General features: G+C 43.7%; 1 protein-coding gene across 9 annotated transcripts in view; it reads left to right on the forward strand.

The window, feature by feature from the left end:
• NUCB2 (nucleobindin 2) overlaps nt 1–20,595 on the forward strand; it is a 57,385-nt gene that overhangs the window by 25,830 nt on the left and 10,960 nt on the right. For 8 of the 9 annotated variants that reach the window (XM_075928072.1, XM_075928070.1, XM_075928073.1 and 5 more), the window contains 7 exons: nt 2,735–2,920; nt 3,643–3,733; nt 10,371–10,429; nt 12,033–12,125; nt 13,446–13,535; nt 14,091–14,261; nt 14,856–14,937. In XM_075928072.1, coding sequence (XP_075784187.1) covers nt 2,735–2,920; nt 3,643–3,733; nt 10,371–10,429; nt 12,033–12,125; nt 13,446–13,535; nt 14,091–14,261; nt 14,856–14,937 — 772 coding nt within the window. Of the gene's footprint in view, nt 1–2,734; nt 2,921–3,642; nt 3,734–10,370; nt 10,430–12,032; nt 12,126–13,445; nt 13,536–14,090; nt 14,262–14,855; nt 14,946–20,595 lie in introns of those variants that run through there. The other variant, XM_075928076.1, reaches the window with a different exon arrangement.

Here is a 20,595-nt window from a genome sequence, read left to right on the forward strand (position 1 = left end):
TAAACTGTATTTTATACCTAAATGACTTTAAGCTTGTCACATGATGACTTTTTAAAGTGAGATAACAATTGCCCTTCTCAAAATGGCCATATAGATTTTTGGACCTGCCTTATGTATGGCTAGGGTGACCATCCATTCCATTTTTACCAGGACTGTCCCTTCTTTAAGACTTCTTCACGGCATCCCGACTTTAAAAAAAAAAAAAAAAAAAAAAAAGGTACATTGTCTTGTATTTACCCTGCAGTGTGGCAGGGAAAGAGGGGTAGCTGCCAGCATTCTGGGCTTCAGCGGCTGAAGCCTCAAGTACCGATGGGTGCCCTCCCCACCCTGCATGCTGCGGGGATGAACTACATCCCTGCAGCGGGTCAGAGTGGGTGTGGAGACACCAGCACTCGGAACTTCAGCTGCTGGGGCCCCAAGTGCTGGCAGCTCCCCCCTGCAGCACTGAAGCCCTGAGTGCCAGCATCTCCCCTCACCCCCGCCCCCTGCAGGGCTGAAGCTCCGAGCGCCAGCAGTTGCACCCCCCCACCATTGTGGGGCTGAAGCCTTGAGCGCTGGTGGCTTCCCACCTCACCTTCCTGCTGCAGGACTGAAGCCCTGAGTGCTTGTGGCTTCTGCCTCCCCACCAGGGCTTAAGCCCCGAGCACCAGCAGCGCCTCCTCCCCTTTGGGAGCTCCGCAACTCCTTCCCCCCCCCCCCCCCCCCCCAGCCCGGTATCCCGTATTCATCATAGGGAAATATGGTCACCCTATGTATGGCAAGTTGCAATGCCACACCACCACTCAATTTCAGATATCAATATTAAAAGTTGCTTAATGGGCACTTACTGAACAATAGGTATGGTAGAAATTAAGTAAATATCAATCTCATATGTGGTTCTTGCTCAGCTGACACATCAGTGAGCTGCAGTTTGGCTTTTTTCCAATAGTGAAAAATTGGGTATAGATGGCAATTTCTTCTTAATTGCTTTTATAAACATGGAACATTTTGGAAATGAATTCTAAATAACTGGAAAGGTAGCATCATAATATGAATATCCTTTAGGGGACAGCATGAGACTGCCAAACTTCCTTTAATACCATTAAATACATTAACATAAAACCCTGAAAACTAACCAGCTGCAAACTGTTTTCAAGCATAAGCAAGTCTACATTAACTACTAGCCCCCATAAAGGTATATCTAGACTAGCATGTGGTCTTGTTTTAACTCAAGTTAATTAGCAATTAGCTCACATTAATTCACGTATCTTTAAATTCTAGGTCATCTAATCTAGTCCCTTGCACTCATCACAGGACTAGTACTACCTAAACCATTCCTGACACATCACTTTATATATTTGTTCATTAAACAGCAAGGTAAACCATAAACATTTGTATCCTGGAATAAACACCAGCAGTGATAACACTAGCATTTGCTATTTTAAGTGGATCATAATAAAGCACTCATTCTGGAGTAAATGTCCAACATGAAGCTAAATAGGTATTAGGAAATAATTCTGAATATAGATGAGCCTCAACATAAACCTCCAAATATTATCCATTTTCACTCATAGTATTTAAAGTGAGCTATAGTTACAGATTAAGAGTTAGATTGCAGAGTTGCCATAAACCCTGGGTAATGGACAATCTGACCTTAAAGTCTAAGACTTTCCAGAAGGAACCATTATGACCATCTAGTCTGACCACCTGCACATCACAGGCCACAGAACCTGACCCACCCACTTCTGCAGTAGGCCTATAATCTCTGGCTGAGTTACTGAAGTCCTTAAATCTTGATATAAAGACTTCAAGTTACAGGAAATCCACTACTTACTCTAGATCATACCAGCAAGTGACCCCTCCCCCATGCTACAGAGGAGGGCCAATCTGACCTGGGGGGAATGCTTTCCCATCCCTAAATATGGCAATCATTTAGACCCTGAGCATGTGGGCAAGATCTACCAACCAGACACCTGGGAAAGGACTATCTGTAATAACTCAGAGCCCTCCCCATCTAGTGCCTCATTTTCAGCCATTGGAGTTACTTGCTATTGGCAATTGTTGATAGGCCATCTGCCATTATAAGCAGTCTCATCATACCATCTCCATAAATGTATCAAGCTCAGCCTAGAAACAAGTTAGGTCTTTGCCCCTCATTACTTCTTTTAGAAAGCTGTTCCAGCACTTCATTCTTCTGATGGTTAGAAAGCTCTGTCTCATTTCAAGCCTATACTTGCCAATGGCTAGTTTATATCCATTTGTTCTTGTATCAACATTGGCCCTTAGGTTAAAATAATTAATCTCCTTCCCATGTGTTATATCCTGTGCCCCCCTACCACCACTTAGCTCCTGAGAGGAAGTGCACTGTGCTGACCTTAAGCTGGATGCATCTTCACAGGGAGAATGGAGTCAAAACTATGCCAATTCTCCAGTCTTTGCTCATCTGTTGGGATGGAGAGTAATGGCCCAGTGTAAAGGCCTATACAGAAGAGCAAAGATGCCTTACTACCCCCTCTTACCAATGCATGGGTGAAGAATGCAATTCAGTGGATTCCAAGAACATTACATCGAAGACACGGATTGGTTTTGCTGAACAGGTGTGGGGGGAGGAGGAAACAGATATTACACGGCATTTTGTTGAAAGAGGATGCCCAATTAGTTTACTTTGTGTTTGGTAAAGCAATGGAAATATGGCCAGGCATTCACACTTTAAAGCAATACAGTCTTCTTAACATAAGCATGTTTTTACTTGCAGGCTACAAGTGACCTGGAAAACTATGACAAGACACGCCATGATGAATTTAAGAAATATGAGATGATGAAGGAACATGAAAGGAGAGAATATTTAAGAACACTGGATGAGGAGAAGAGACATGAGGAGGAAGCCAAATATGAGGAAATGAAGAAAAAGCATGGCGATCACCCCAAAGTGAATCATCCTGTAAGGATGCAGTATTGACACATTTCTTACTCTGCAAGAGAAACCACAGAGCAAAGGCTTAAAATAGGCCTGGATAACACCTTGTTCATTCACAAATGATCAGCATTAAAATGGGGAATAGAGACTAATACTCTGAGGATAGGATTTTTAAAAAAATCGTAAACTCTGCTTCTCATTGAAATCAGTGAGGCTTTTATCACCATGTTCAATGGAAGCAAAGAAAACCTATGCTGAGCACTTTAGAAAAATCCCACTCTACTGCCTGTAATCTTTGCTGTGTTTGGTACACAGTTATGTGATATACTGGCAAAATGCTAGCACATAAAACAGATTATTCAGGATTAACTTTGCCCCGCTCATGCTTACCCTGCAAATCCCCATATTACAGCTCCCTTCCCTCTGGGCAAGAAGATTGAAATTCACTTGTTCAGAACTTGTATTTAGAGTGATTCCAGGTGTTCCTTTTCCCCAGAGGCTGAGCATGCCACTCCCTGGCACTCTCAACCCCCCTGTCTTGTGACAATGTAGAACCTGACTTAGACCACACTGAAAACAACAGAAAGAGACTGCCATTGATTTCTGTGGCGTTTGGATCAGACCTATAAAACAGGGCCATTTTGAAGGTTTTTGAAAAGCCTTTTTGAGCAACTTTAACTCCAAATTAGTGCAATAAAATGACATACCCTTACTTTGAATGATTTCTATTTGTAACCAATCTACAGGGAAGCAAAGACCAACTGAAAGAGGTGTGGGAGGAGTCGGATGGGCTGGATCCTAATGACTTTGATCCAAAGACGTTTTTCAAGTTACATGGTAAGAGATTAGATTTAGTTTAAAAGATACAAGTCAAGTGATTCTCAATAGAAGATAACTCTTTCCAAGCAAAAGGATCATTCAAGAAAGAGTCTGGTCACACAAGCTATTTGGATGAAACCCAAAGGACAGAAGAGCGAATCAGCAGTCTTTTCCAGTTCAAACTGTTCATGCAAGAGCGATTAGCACCACAATGAGTACATGTATTATTGAACTGCTGCACACTCAAATGGAACAATATAAACATTCACTATATTAATCTTGAAAAATCTCAAGTATCTCCAACAGGAGTGTATTAATGATATGTGGAAGTAGGTTTCAGAGAAGGAGCCCACTTCTCTGTCTCTTTCCAGAGACAGTAAGATGACTGGCACTCTGTTTATTGAATGAGAGTGAGATGGTGTAATGGTCCTTCTGTGGTGAAGCAGCTAAATGATTAAAGTTATGGGTTTGCAATGCTGCTTAAAATTGAACACCCTATTAAGATCACAGGCAAAGTTTATACCTCTCTGCTACTATTTCAGGTTCTGGCTGTAGAAACCAAAAATATTAGAGGCAGTTTTATTTAAAGGACCATGATGGTCATTGTCTGGTGGGATAATGTGCTCTACGGCAGCTGATTTCTAAAGTGCATTATGTGTCCTTACTTGTGCAGCTGGATGTGCCTGGCATTGTGCTAATAGTTTAATGAAGGGCTGAACAAGTGGCGAAAACTAGGTTTGGTTTTGAGACATAGTTCACAAGGGGGAAAAATGTATAAGCTGAAACTCATGCCAGCTCCAGCTGACGCAAGGTAGTTCTGAACTGAATGTCTGACCTTTTAACATCCTGGTTTAGGAGTATATTAAATTCCTATGCAATTCCACCCTGCTTCACATTCAAAAAAGTATGAGATTTTGTTTCTCTCTAGGAATCTAAGTAGAGCAGTATTGCTTCTTCTTTTTGGTCAGTTTTACCAGAACAGAAATAGCCAGCTTTTGCCATTGAAAATAAACATACAAGTTCTCTGATGCAACTAATTTACAATAATATATAAACATTTATTTGAATTAGACTAGACCAGTGGTCCCCAACCTTTTGAGGTTGTCGGGCGCCAGGGGGCGTGGCCGTTCGCCCGCCGGGCGCCAGAGGGCGGGGACACTTGCGCGCCCGGGGGCGGCTCCCCCCCCATAGCCACTTGCCCGGGGGCGCCCCCCCCCATAGCCATGCGCCCGGGGGGCCGGGGCCCCCCCGCAAACACCCCGCAAGCGCCGCGCGCCCGGGGCCGGCGCTTCCCCCTCCCCCCTGCAAGCGCCGCGCGCCCGGGGCCGGCGCTTCCCCCTTCCCCACTGCAAGCGCCGCGCGCCCGGGGCCGGGCCCCCCCCCCATAGCCACGCGCCCGGGGCCGGCGCTTCCCCCTCCCCCCTGCCGGCGCTTCCCCCCCCGCAAGCGCCGCGCACCCGGGGCCGACGCTTCCCGCAAGCGTCGCGCCATGTGCCCGGGGCCAGGCCAGCCCCGAGCACCTGGCGGGCGCATGCACCGTGTTGGGGACCACAGGACTAGACAGTCTCTCAACCATTAAAGTATCATGGATGGTCATATAGCATGAATAAGGCTAAGATTTGTGGTTATTTGTAATTTAAAAAAGTCACAGACAATACAGAAATTCACAGAGCCTGTGATCTGTCTGTAACTTTACTAAAAATAACTGGAGTCAGAGCTAGGTAGGGAGGAGGAATAGAGTGTCACAGAATCATAGAATAATAGGACTGGAAGGGACCTCGAGAGGTCATCGAGTCCAGCCCTCCGCCCTCAAGGCAGGACCAAGCTCCGTCTACACCATCCCTGACAGATGTCTATCTAACCTGTTCTTAAATATCTCCAGAGAGGGAGATTCCACCACCTTCCTTGGCAATTTATTCCAATATTTGACCACCCTGACAGTTAGGAATTTTTTCCTGATATCCAATCTAAACCTCCCCTGCTGCACTTTAAGCCCATTACTCCTTGTCCTGTCCTCAGTAACCAAGAGGAACAAATTTTCTCCTTCCTCCTTGTGACACCCTTTTAGATATTTGAAAACCGCTATCATGTCCCCCCTTAATCTTCTTTTTTTCCAAACTAAACAAGCCCAGTTCATGAAGCCTGGCTTCATAGGTCATGTTCTCTAAACCTTTAATCATTCTTGTCGCTCTTCTCTGTACCCTTTCCAATTTCTCCACATCTTTCTTGAAATGTGGCGCCCAGAACTGGACACAGTACTCCAGCTGAGGCCTAACTAGTGCAGAGTAGAGCGGCAGAATGACTTCACGAGTTTTGCTTACAACACACCTGTTGATAAAACCTAGAATCATATTTGCTTTTTTTGCAACAGCATCACACTGTTGACTCATATTCAACTTGTGGTCCACTATGACCCCTAGATCCCTTTCCGCCATGCTCCTTCCTAGACAGTCGCTTCCCATCTTGTATGTATGGAACTGATTGTTCCTTCCTAAGTGGAGCACTTTGCATTTCTCTTTATTAAACCTCATCCTGTTTACCTCTGACCATTTCTCTAACTTGCTACGGTCATTTTGAATTATGTCCCTATCCTCCAAAGAAGTTGCAACCCCACCCAGTTTGGTATCATCTGCAAACTTAATAAGCGTACTCTCTATCCCAATATCTACGTCATTGATGAATATATTGAACAGTACGGGTCCCAAAACAGACCCTTGCGGAACTCCACTTGTTATCCCTTTCCAGCAGGATTTAGCACCGTTAACAACAACTCTCTGACTACGGTTATCCAGCCAATTATGCACCCACCTTATCGTGGCCCTATCTAAGTTATATTTGCCTAGTTTATCAATAAGAATATCATGCGAGACCGTATCAAATGCCTTACTAAAGTCTAGGTATATAACATCCACCGCTTCTCCCTTATCCACAAGGCTCGTTATCCTATCAAAGAAAGCTATCAGATTAGTATGGCATGACTTGTTCTTCACAAACCCATGCTGGCTATTCCCTATCACTTTATTACCTTCCAAGTGTTTGCATACGATTTCCTTAATTACCTGCTCCATTATCTTCCCTGGGACTGACGTTAAACTGACCAGTCTGTAGTTTCCTGGGTTGTTCTTATTCCCCTTTTTATAGATGGGCACAATATTTGCTCTTTTCCAGTCTTCTGGACTCTCCCCTGTCTGCCATGATTTTTCAAAAATCATAGCTAAAGGCTCAGATACCTCCTCTATCAGCTCCTTGAGTATCCTGGGATGCATTTCATCGGGACCTGGTGACTTGCTGACATCTAACTTTCCTAAGTGATTTTTAACTTGTTCTTTGTGTATCCTATCTTCTAAACTTACCCTCTCTCTTTTTGTATTCACTATGTTAGGCACACCTCCAGACTTCTCGGTGAAGACCGAAACAAAGAAGTCATTGAGCATCTCCGCCATTTCCAAGTTTCCTGTTACTGCTTCTCCCTCCTCACTGAGCAGTGGGCCTACCCTGTCCTTGGTCTTCCTCTTGCTTCTAATGTATTTATAAAAGGTCTTCTTGTTTCCTTTTATGCCTGTAGCTAGTTTGATCTCATTTTGTGCCTTTGCCTTTCTAATCTTGCCCCTGCATTCCCGTGTTGCCTGCCTATATTCATCCTTTGTTATTTGTCCTAGTTTCCATTTTTATATGACTCCTTTTTTATTTTGAGATCATGCAAGATCTCCTTGTTAAGCCAAGCTGGTCTTTTGCCATATTTTCTATCTTTCCTACACAGCGGAATTGTTTGCTTTTGGGCCCTTAACAACGTCCCTTTGAAATACTTCCAACTCTCCTCAGTTGTTTTTCCCTTCAGTCTTGCTTCCCATGGGACCTTACCTACAAGTTCTTCTTCGAGTGGCCCCGTGGGTGCTCCACTCTAGGTGTCGGGTCCGTCCCGGCGCCACTGATCGGAAGATTTCAGAGCCATACCGGGCCGGGCCGCGCATGCTCCCTGCGCTGCTGGTCGTTCGCGCCCTTTCCAACGATCGCGGCTCGGCCCCCCCGCCAGTTCCTCTCAACCGTCCTCGGTTGCTGACGGAAACTGCGATCTCTCTTCGGTCGCTTGCCTTTTTCTCTGGAAAAAAACAAAACAAAACCACTAGTCTGTAAATAGTTTGACCTTTACTGTTAGTTAGTTAGTTAGTTATTAGTCTTTGTTTAGTTAGTTAAAAAGGAAACAGAAGAGCTTTAGTCAGTTGCGCGCTGAAGCGCTTTCCTGGTCAGTTTCACTGCCATGTCCGGATCACCCGGCTTTAAGCGGTGCGGACAATGTAAGGAGGCAGTGCCTGCTTCTGATGGGCATACTCTCTGTTTTCGTTGCTTGGGGGAGTCTCATGTCCCAAGCAAGTGTGCCCACTGCTCTAAACTAACTAAAAAGCCTCCCCTGTCCGCTCCCTGCCAGCGGTCCCTCTCCCTCCGGTGAATCAGGGAGACCGGGGATCGGAGAACAGCCGCTCTGCGGCTAAGTCAATTTCGCAGTTGTTTTTCCCTTCAGTCTTGCTTCCCATGGGACCTTACCTACAAGTTCTCTGAGCTTATCAAAATCTGCCTTCCTGAAATCCATTACCTCAATTGTGCTGGTCTCCCTTCTACCTTTCCTTAAGATCATGAACTCTATTATTTCATGATCACTGTCCCCTATACTGTCTTCCACTTTCAAGTTCTCAACTAGTTCCTCCCTATTTGTTAAAACCAAATCCAGAACAGCTTCTCCTCTGGTAGCTTTTTCAACCTTCTGAAACAGAAAGTTGTCTCCAATGCAGTCCAGAAACTTATTGGATAGCCTGTGCCCCGCTGTGTTAGTTTCCCAACATATGTCTGGATAGTTGAAGTCCCCCATCACCACCAAATCTTGAGCTTTGGATAGTTTTGTTAATTGTTTAAAAAAGGCCTCATCCACCTCTTCCACCTGGCTAGGTGGCCTGTAGTAGACTCCTAGGATGATATCATCCTCGTTTTTTACCCCTTTTAGCTTAACCCAGAGACTCTCTACACAGCTATCTCCTACGTTCATCTCCACTTCAGTCCAAGTGTGTACATTTTTAATATACAAGGGAATACATAAGGAATGGAGTCTCCTAGGGGGGACAGACAGGCAGATCTCCCACCACCGATGTGGCAAGGTCTGGATCCAGCCCTGTCAAGACCAGACCGCAGCTCTGAGAAATCCTGAGGATTTCAATATCTGTTGCAGCCACCAGGCAGGAGTGTGTGGCCCCAGCTGCAGACCCCAGCACAAGCTGAAGGGCTGGGATGCACCCAGGGGCACAGCCAGAGGTGATACGCAACCCTGGCTCTGAAGTTGGGAGACGGGGCGCACAGCCCTGGCTGCAATCCTACCAAACTCCAGCTGCAATTGTGGGAGCACAGCACATGGCCTTGGAACACTTTGATGGGGTGGGGTGCATGGGCCTGGCTGTAGGTCCCAGCAAAACTGCAGGCTGGGGCACATGACTGGTCCCCATTTCAGCCCCTGGTGGGAGCTGTGAGATTGGGACACAATGAGTGACGCAGTCACAGGGAACACACAGCCTCCATTCCTGAGCTGGCCACAGCTGTTGGACAAGGGTGTGCAGTCTGAACACACCTCTTCTCCCCCATCCCTAAGTTGCAGGGCATGGCCTGCTGGGTCCTGGTTCCAGCCATGCAGCCCTAGTTGCAGAGCAGTGGGCCACAGTCCCATCTCCAGCCCCAGCTGCTGACAGCTGCAGTTGAAGAAGTTACAGATGTCTGGTGAAGTACAGAATCCTGGACTACTGTGACCCCCGTGACTACCATCACAGCCTGAAGCATGAGTTACTGATCCACAGTTAAATATTTTGTACATTTCCTTTTTGCATGCCTTTCCAAGCTCATTCTAAACTGGGTCCAATGGAATATTGTTATATTCACCAACAGAACTCTAGAATTTGCTTGGAAAAGCTTCCATACAGTTAGCCAAACTTCTCCAGATTCAGCTACCTTTTCTCATGTTGAGCAATATCTTAGTGAGAGAATAGCCTGGGTATCCTTATTTTATGTTTTAACCAATGAACACCAACACCACACAAACTGCCCCCAAAATTAAATCTGTGTTTATCCAAAAGACTCTAGGAAATCACTAGAACTTATTACTTGTAGCTAAGGGTCTGTTTACACAGAGCAGGAGTGAAGACTGCTGTGCACAGTCAGGATCTACACAGATTCCTGTAAAGGTTCCCACATACACTTTAGCATAGCTCTGTTTTGAAACGTACTGTGTTAAAGCACACTAAGGAACATTGCAAAGAGATTATAGTGTATAGAATAAGAAAGTCTTGAGAATACCAATTTTTGGACTTCTACGTGAAATTTGAAAATAATAAATCCCACAAAAGACACGGGGCCTAGAGTAGCCTCATTATGACCTGTTAGTATCAGTTTCTTTTAATTTTAGATGTTTTAGTCGCCAGAAATCTAGTGCAGATCAACCCCAGCCTGATTTAATGTTAAGTGGAATAATCTCCAAGTCATATTCTGTACCCAACATTTTATTAGGTACAGAGGTTAATCCATTCTAGACTCTATGCTGGCATCTGCTTATTTGACCCACTGTGAACTACTTTATTCATAATTTTCTGTATTTACATTATCAACTCTTATACTTTTATAGATGTCAATAATGATGGCTTCTTGGATGAGCAAGAATTAGAGGCCCTGTTTACTAAAGAGGTAAAAAGGAGACTATTTCAGATCATTCAATGCGTTGATGCTTTCCCTGTCTTTCTAAATGGACATTTAGGGTGCGTCTACACTGCACCACAGCTTGAAATAAGATAAGCAATTTGCATAGCTCAAATTGCATATCTTATTTCAATATTATTTCACTTATTTTGAAATAAATCACTATTCTGAAACGTCCCTTACTCCTCATGGAATGAGGTTTACAGGGACGTCGAATAGCAAGCCCGTTATATTTCGAAATAATGGGTGCGCTCAAAAGACACGGAATAGCTATTTCAGGATACCTCCAGTATCCCAAAATAGCACTGCCATGCAGACATAGCCTTATTTATTTTATTTTGATTTAGACTATGAACAAGAACATTCATCTCCAGGTCTGAGTGACCTCGACACATTAAAATTATTCAATACACCATTGAGTGAGAGAAACAAAGGGTTAGTGATTAAGGTAGAAGGCAGTTCAAATATCTTGCTCTGCCACAGATTCTCTTTTGTGATTTGGGATAAAGTCACTTAGGTCCAGAAAATTCTCAAAAGTATTTAGGTGCTTGACTGCCATCGATTTCAAAGGAAGTTTGGTACCTAAGTAAGTTTGAGGACCTGGGCCTTACTCCCTCTTCTGTGAAAATAGGGGATGTTGCTACTTGTCTACAGGATGTGAGGATATATACATCGGTGATAGACACTACTGTGAGGAGCGCCATCATGCTGAGTTCAAGTAGAATAAATAGACTTTTGGTTTTTCAGCATGTCTTGTCTCAGAACAAGACATTTTAAACTGCTTAATTAAAAAAAAGCCATTTGTGTCCCTACCATGAGCCAGTTAGAAGACATGGGCCTGATAACATAACCTCAGAGTTAACAAATTCCGTTTATTCTGAACCGAATTTGAAAGTGCAGAGCCCTCACAGAAAGCACCTTGCCTGTAGCCTCCTCTGTCATACCAGTAGGGTTCCAGTATGGCACAGGGAGATAGTCTTTAGATGGGTATGTGCCAACACTTACTGCTTTGTAAATTAAAGTCATAACCTGAAAAATCCGTCCCAAAATTAAAGGTAGCCAATGCAGATTAAGGAACTCAGAACAACAGTACACACACAAGATACCACTTAAATGCCTACTGGATTCAGTGCCAGATTTATGCCCAGGACCTGCAATTGACTTTATATGGTCATATCTCTGTGCCCACATGGTGGTCCATTGAAGTCAGTTGGGCTCCTCACCTGCACTAAGGCAGTCACTGGATCAGCGTCTAGATTTCCCTATGAATTTAAAGTATAAGCCTACGTAGCAGACATTACAGGACTCCACTTGAAATAGCACCAGGCTTCACTGTATGCCATTGAAAGTCTCATATTCTGCTTAAAAAATCATGCTAAAATAAGTTGCTTTACCTAAAGCAATCATTTCCCATTGGATTTACTGTCTGTAGTGCCTCCGCTAAATGTAGTGCAAAAGCATATCAGTATCAGGACTGGTTCAAATTGGCCAAGTTTTGTTTTTAAAGCAATATTTTACATAGTCTCAAATGGGCTGTATTCTGAATAAGCAGCCCTTTCTTCCAGCTAATTTTTATTTCATGTATTTTCAGCTGGAGAAAGTATATGACCCCAAAAATGAAGAGGATGACATGGTGGAAATGGAAGAAGAAAGGCTAAGAATGAGAGAGCATGTTATGAATGAGGTGTGGTCTGAAGGTTAACAGAGTTGGCCAAATCCTGCTCTGTTGTACCTGTGCAATCCTATTGAAGTCAGCAAGATTGCCCAGGTACAGCAGAGGGAAATGTTGCCCATTTTACTGCTTCACAGTACTGCTTCACAGGCATACAATAATTCAAAGTACACAATGCTGCAATGCCAGGCAATATCTTGTCCTCTCTCAGAAAAGAAGCTAGATGGCTGAAACTGCTTGGAAAAATCCATATTCTCACTTATACGGAGTTCCAGAAGAATCGTGCTTGGAATAGACGTGGAGAGCTCTACATATGTCCCAGGATCCACTGATATTTCCTGTATATCCTGGGGCCTGGAGTAGCACAGGGCTGTCCTCTGGGCTGCTCCCTTAGCCGGCCTGTTAGGTCTCTCAAAACAGCTACATGTGCAAACAGCAATTGTGTCAGTGCCTTCTTACATGTATCCAGCCCTTCCCCCACTTCCACAAGGAGTCTGATCTGAGAGCGATGAGTGCCAACATTCATTCTTACAGACACTACCCATGAGTGTTGAGGTGGGAAGAGTTGAGGTGCTAGATTAGTCAGAGGGAGGACCAGAAGAGGTTATTCTGGGGCCATTCAACTGGTTTCCTGCTACTTTAATTTCCTCCTAACATGGAAGATTAGGATGGATCGCAGTTATTAGCAGCAAGTTTTCAGTCAGCTTTTAGGGAGAGCTTCTTTTGGAATTGAAAGGCCAAGAGAACTGAATCCTAGATATCAAGATAATAGATTTGTTCCAAATCCTGGCTTGCAGTTGGGACAGCTCAAAAACATAACACTGTGTTTAACCTAATCCTACATTAATGTCTTAGTGAGACATTCCAATGAGAGACTGTCCTAAAGCAAACATTTGGAAAGGAAAGCAGACTGGAAACCAACTGAAATTTTCTAGCATGTTTTCAGGCAGCCTGAGAATTGGCCTTTTTGCCCTCCCAGTATTATTCTTGCTAAATTTGCACTAACAAAACAAATTGTGAAATATTCTCTCAGGAAAAGGTATTTGTATCTTGTTGATTCCTTTATTACTCAGCACATGCAGAATATTATTTAGTTTAGAAATCTTGAAATATAAGATCATTTCTATTTTTATGCCAATTTTGTTAACTTGTACTAGGTGTCAGGAAGAATCAGTGAAAAAGTTGCAGTTTTGCACTTGAAAGTGAAATTGGTCTGGTTTAACATGAAAATACAATTACATGACTGTTACCTTATAAATGTAAATTCAACCCCTCCCCCAAAGTCTCTTGTATTGCTCAAAATGGATTATATTTTGTTTTTGCTTTAAATAGATTGATGTCAACAAGGACCGGTTAGTAACTTTACAAGAATTCCTCAGGGCTACAGAGAAAAAAGAATTTTTGGAGCCAGATAGCTGGGAGGTAATAATAGCATGTTCCACATGGAACATACTGTACTGTGACCAGTCTAATCAGAATCTAAGTGGCATGTTTGTCTCTGACTTCTCATTTTTCCTCCTCCTTCGTATGTGCCTGTGTGCTGTGGTTAGAGGTGTTAGCTAAATAAAATATAATCTAGGTGTTTAAGAACATAAATTGCATAGGTCTTGTGCCTTCATATGGATTATCTGAAAGCCTGTTGGCTTGCACAAGCCTTTAAAACCAAAAACAAGCATTTTGGCTATGGATTTCCTTGGATGGAAATCAGTCAGAAGCAGACAAGGTGAATTTTTCCACCTCATCTGAAATTTTGAGCAGGATTTAAGCCATCTCACAAGTGGCAGTGATGAATTCCTTCACATTACCATATACTTTTAGAAGTAATGCTCCAAATGTTCCAAGCCAAAATGTTCTGTAGTAGTGAATTTTAGAGTCCAGCTAGTAGTCATAGCATTGTGAAGATTACTAATTTCTCTTTGTGAGTTATATTGTCATTATTCTGGTGTGAAGTTTCTTTGTTCTCTTATTTTCTTGCAGACATTGGATCAACAGCAGCTCTTCTCAGAAAGTGAGCTGAAGGAATTTGAATCACATATTTTGCAGCAGGAAGATGAACTCAAGAAGAAGGCAGAAGATCTTCAAAAACAGAAGGAAGAGTTACAGAGACAGCATGACCAGCTTCAGGCTCAGAAACAAGAACTTCAACAGGTGCTGTCATTGTAGTAGGAGGATTTCTCACATTTGTAAAGCCTTTCTCTGAATTTTAAAAAAGCGAAGAGGTACTACCTCTGGAGTCATTGCCCCTTTGGGCAGCATATGAGCCATGAGGGCTTCATGTGACTCATTTTCCCTACAGCAAGATACAACCTATGATTTTAGATTACATCAGATGACCTCAGTTTTTCCACTGGTGAAGATCACATGTAACAAGAATATATACTAGGGCTGTCAAGCGATTAAAAATTTCATTGTAATTAATTGCATGCAACTCCCCTTTGGAGTCCTCAGCTAACCCTGGGCTCCATGCAGTTGAAATGGAGTCAGCTGGAGTCCCCGGCTCTGTGGTGCAATGCCCCTTTGAAGTGCTGCTCTGGCACTTCAAAGAGGCAGCACAGCATTAATGCCTGTGATTAATGTGTTAATTTTTTTAACGCATTAATCCGGTCCTGAGTTAATCGCAGGTGTTAACGCAGGTCAATTGACAGCCCTAATATATAAAGAGCATTGACTTATGGAAGGTAAAGCTGATGCCAGTGAGTTCTCAGACCCCTCCTTGTTTTTTATTCTCCCCACCTGAATCAGGTTGTACAACAGATGGAACAGAAGAGGCTACAGCAAGGAAGTCCTTTATCAGGACCAGCTGAAGAACTGAAATTCCAGCCACGTATGTAAATGTTATTGCATTATGGACATAAACTTTTAAATCCTAAAATCCCATTTCAAAAGTGGTTTAACTGCTCTTATCTTTCTGGTGAAATTATAAGAATATCTTGTCTGCAGACACCCATTTCAGGGAAAATTGCTGAGCTTTCTTTAGAAAACTTCAATACTTTCTTCTTAAAGTAAAATGATCTTGAGCTCAAAGTACATCATTAAAATATCACTAAACTTAATAAATATCAGATTGCCTAATAACCTCCCTGGAAAAGCTGGAGTTCATTTTTGCAGCGTTTCAATTATGTGGTTTTAGAGATGGGATTTGCCTCATTTCAAAGTGAGCATGTGTTGTGGCCTTCCAGTCCCCTGAAATCTGGGAGATACATTGGTTGCATAATGAATATGCAAATGTGCAAATAAAATGTTACTGGTCTGCCAAACGTTTGAGAGTGGGTTTGCTGGTCTGCAGCATAAAAAAGGTTGGGAACCACTGGATTAACCTGTAAGTGTACCAGTAAGCCTCATGCTTACCAATAAGTTTACCAGTTAACTGTTTGACATCCTTAAGATGCAGACAAATTAGAGAGAGTTCAGAGAACAAAGAAAATGATAGAAGGTTTAGAAAACTGGACCTTTGTGGATTTTTTTTTTTAAACTGAGCATTTGTATTTGGGGGGAGGGGCAGAGAGGGAGGGAAATTGAAGGAGAGAACCCAATAATAGTTTTAAGGGCTGTTATGAAGAGGAACTGTTCTCCATGTCTGTTGAAGGTAGAACAGGAAGGGCATGCCTACTCTAGGAAATTTCAAAATAATAACTCCCAAAATAATTATTTTGAAATAGCACATCCACTATACAAGGCAGCATCTAAATGGCGCAGAATTATTTTGAAATACAGGCAGTCCCTGGGTTACGTCCAAGATAGGGACTGTAGGTTTGTTCTTAAGTTGAATTTGTATGTAAGTTGGAACTGGTACATATTGTAGGGGAAACTCTAGCCAAACATTTCTCCAGAGCTCAGTTTTATTCTCCCACACCTCACTTCCCTCAGTCCTTTATTCTCAAGCTGAGGTGTCTACTGAGAAAAGCCGCTCCACGTCTCCCTGGTCTGCTGGGGGGGGGGGGCGCTAGCTTCGCATCTCCCTGGTCTGCTGGGGGGAAGCAGCTAGTGCGGGGTTGCCTCACCCCCTTTGTAAGTAGGGATCCGATGTAAGTCGGATCCACGTAACCCGGGGACAGCCTGTAGTGCATCCACACTGATTGGAGCCTACATTGCATTTTGAACCCCCGGAAGCACCCCAGGAGGGGGACAAGGAGGGTGGAGACTTCCTGTAGCTCCTTGCAGAGGCTAGTTCAAACACGCCCTTAAAGGGGCTCCTCTCTACAGCCGCATCTCACATGCCTTTCCTCCACTGCCTCGCCCCACATGGGACATCAAACTCACATTATGTGCTCCTGTTGCCCTTGTGGATGCCACAGCACCGACAACAAGTGGCCGGAGCTGCCGTAAAGCAGTGCCAGGCTCTCAGGCCTCATGCTGCAGCTCATGGCACAGTTTATCCACACTGCCCATGTGCTCCTTCAGGACGCTGATCCCCAGCCCAGATCCGAGGGCCTCTTCACCTAGGCTCTGGCACTCCTGATGTAGCAAATGACCCTCTATCTCCTGCACACCATGGAATGCTGCTTCTGGCAGAGGGAGAGCAGTTCTGACTGGTGGGATTGCATTGTCCTGCGGTGATGGGATGACCAGCAGTGGCTCCAGAACTTCTGCATGCGGAACTTCTTGGAGCTCTGCGAGTGTCTCGCCTGTGCCCTAGGATGACGGGACACCCGCATGAGACCCGCCATCCCCATGCAGAAGCACGTCGTCATCACCCTCTGGAAGTTCGCTGTGCTAGACAGCTACTGCTTCATGGGACCGGGGGGGGGGACCAGTTTGGCTTGGGGAAATCTACGGTCAGAGCCATGCTCATGCAAGTAGTCAAGGCCATCAACGCCATATTGCTGCAGAGGGTCATCACCCTGGGGACCGTTGATTCCATTGTTAATGGCTTTGCCACTATGGGTGTCTCCAACTGTGGGAGGGCCATAGACAGCACCCACATCCCCATCCTGGCCCCCAACCACCATGCCTCAGACCATATCAACAGGAAGGGTACTTCTCCATGGTGCTGCAGGTCCTAGTGGACCACAAGGGACGGCTCACAGACATTTACATTGGGTGGTTGGGGAAGGCGCACGACACCCACATATTCCAGAACACAAGCCTGTTCCAGAAGATGCAGTCTGGCACTTCTTTCCCTGACCGCACCATCATAGTCAGGGACATGGACATGCCCATGTGCATCTTGTGCAATGCAGTCTACCCCTTGCTCCCCTGGCTGATGAAGCCCTACATGGGCAGCCTGGACCTCACCAAGGAGCACTTCAATGCTCAGCAGGTGCCGCATGGTGGTTAAGTGTGCCTTCGGCCACCTAAAAGGGGAGGTTCAGAAGTTTCCTTACCTGCCTGGATCTCAGCAATCACAACAGCCCCTACATGGTGGCAGCCTGCTGTGTGCTCCACAACATATTTGACAGGAAGGGGGAGACTTTCCTGCCAGAGTGGGAGGCAGAGGCTGAGTGACTGGGCAGGGCTTACAAGTTGCTGGACACCACTGCCATCAGGAGAGCACATCAGGGGGTTGTGTTCATCCGGGAGGCCTTGAGGGGGCAGTTTTAGCCAAGCCTGCTGTAAGACTTTCCCCCCTATGCTCTCCACAAGGGGTCCCTGTATTGCCCATGTGCCTTTCTCCCCCCACCCCTCCCTTCTCACCTCTCCCCCTATTCTGCAAACCAAATAGAGATCTTGTTTGAACATACAACTCTGATTTTTTATTTGAGGGATATGCAACAGGAGAGGGACACTTTAAACAATGTAAAATTCATTCAATTAATGATGGGTTCTTGATTCCCATAGACTGATTTGAAAAAAATCTCTATCATATTAAAGATCCAGAGGTAAAATAGAGCAGTCATCTAGCATAGATGACAGTTAGCTAGCTTTTGTATCTGTACATAAGGATCTTGTTTTAAATTTGCTGAAGTTATTCTTATAGTGTAAAGTATGATTTTTCTGAAAAAATTCATAATGATATGATGCAATTGGCATGTTTATATAGTCCCAGTTTCAATTCAGAACACTCATTTTTCTAAGTAAAAAAAGTATCATCTCCCCCTCCACTCCATAATTCCCAGACATGGAAACTTAGCTTGGAATCTGAACATTAAACTGGCATGCATATTTTCGCATGTAAGAATTCAGCAATCTGAATTTAATTAGCAGTGCTGATGTGTAAGCCAGAATAAAACCCAGCTCAGTCTTTCTTGGCTGGCCTGACTTTGCAGGACTTGAAAGATAAAGAATAAAAATAGGTTTGTCACCAAAGTCAACTGGCATAGCTGACTATACAAAAGGGGCAAATTTGTTTAGGTATGAGTGTCATTAATACCTGGAAATTCATATTTGCAAGAGTTTGAAAAATTGGAAAAGATAATGTGAAAATAGTAAAATAAAGAAACGTTCCCTATAACACTTCTCAGAGGAGGGAATAGCATTTGAGGCTCATTTGCAGTGTTTATTCATGTGTGCATGGTATATAATTTGCATGTGCAGGCTGTGGTTCATTAAAGACAATGGGCTTCAGATCCACAATGATTGTATGTGAAATTGTGCTACACAATTTAGCTCTGCCCTCCTATGCAAATAAGTCCCACTGTTTTCTAGTAGGAAGTTAGAACTTTAGGTTCCTATTATCACACCTCTTTTTTGCCAAAGTTGGTCTACTTAACTTTTGAAAAGATCATGGCCAACCACTTGGGTATAATTTTATTTTTAATGTTTTATGCTATTTCTTAAGAGCTGGAAAAACCTTTCTGTTTCAGAAGCATATATCCAAATCTGACACATGGGTTGCATGCTTTTCCCTGAGTCATGTCCTTCTGTTGAAGAACTCTGAAAATTCTCTTAAGCAAGTAGTTAGTCAAAGTGGGACTTTTAAAAGCACCTGTAACACTTAGGGGCACAAGTCCTGAGGACTCCCAAGCCACACAGGTAATTTAGGAAATCACACTGATAGCAGGTAAGGCATTGTGGATGATCATGGCAGGTTGGTTCTTCACATAGTACAGCCCATGACTAACTGCTTCCTGTTCACATTGAGAAGAACAAACCCAGTTGTAAATTGATGCACATGTCATAGCAGAGAAACTGACCGGTAACGAACACTTGTCAGTAGATTTCTGTTTTCTGCTTTGAACGTATCTTGCACTTCCAACATACCTCAAACACATTTATTCCTGAATGGGACTGAAATCAACATGGTTTTGTTAGCTTCCATATTGGAGCATCACTAGATCAGTATGACGCATGCAGTGTGTAGCATATATCTCAAGCCCCAAGGAGCCTTGGTCTGGGTCCTGACAGCTCTTTGAATAGCAGCTGTTCTTTGATTAACTACTACTGCAGGGCTAACAGAGGATGCTCAAACGTCTTCACTCCCAGCTTTAATTATTATAGTTCAGTCTTAAATATGCTGCAGTTCAGTTGCTAAGCCATTCAATTCAGTGAGTAACTAAAATTAAAGCATAACTTGAGGATCATTTTGATTTCTGAAGTTCTGAATGGAACAACAGATTGTTAGGTTTAGTGGATAGGTGGTGTTGTGGGAGGGCCTACAATATATTGGAGATAATGGTCCTCTCTCATCTCTGACTCTCTTAAGATGCCAAAACCCTATATATAGGAAAGTAATTCAAAGGACTATTCCATGCTGTACTGAATTCTTAACTGTCACTTGCTATTTATGCTGGCACAGTTAACTATGTTTTTCATAAGTGCCTGGTTCTCAGTACTCAAACTCTTTTCCTCTTCTATGTAATTCACTCTAAATGAGCAGTCTGATTTTTTGCATATCCTATAAACAGAAAAATAGTAGTAGAGCAACATGTCTCCTGTGTAATTTATGCAAATAGCACTAGAGATGTAAAATCCCATTTAATCAGTTAACCACCAGTTAAACATTAGGTTTAACTTAACAGATTAAGCAGGATCCTGGGCAGACGACTGCTCCTGTCCAGCTGTAGCAATCTCCAGCATGGGGTGGGGCCAGTAGCTCTACCAACCTCAGTGTGAGGGGCTGCTGGCTCTGAAGTCCTACCCCCTTGCGAGGTGGGCCCAGTAGGGGGTCACTGGGTAACTTACTTGGTAAGCATCATCCAGTAACTGTGATCCTTACTGGGTAACCAATTATCCATTCACATCTCTAATAGCCATAATGAAGGAGTTTTGTGGCAACTTAGTACTCTTTTCATCGTCTTGTTTTCCAGTGAAAGTCTCCCTGGTCTGTATTATGCAATGTGATTATCCATTAATAGGGCAAACATCAAACCAAGTGAAAATCATAGAATCATAGGACTGGAAGGGACCTCGAGAGGTCATCGAGTCCAGCTCCCCGCCCTCAAGGCAGGACAAAGCTCTGTCTACACCATCCCTGACAGATGTCTATCTAACCTGTTCTTAAATATCTCCAGAGAGGGAGATTCCACCACCTCCCTTGGGAATTTATTCCAATATTTGACCACCCTGACAATTAGGAATTTTTTCCTAATGTCCAATCTAAACC

Source organism: Pelodiscus sinensis, chromosome 4, assembly GCF_049634645.1.
Source record: "Pelodiscus sinensis isolate JC-2024 chromosome 4, ASM4963464v1, whole genome shotgun sequence".
NCBI lineage: Eukaryota > Metazoa > Chordata > Testudines > Trionychidae > Pelodiscus > Pelodiscus sinensis.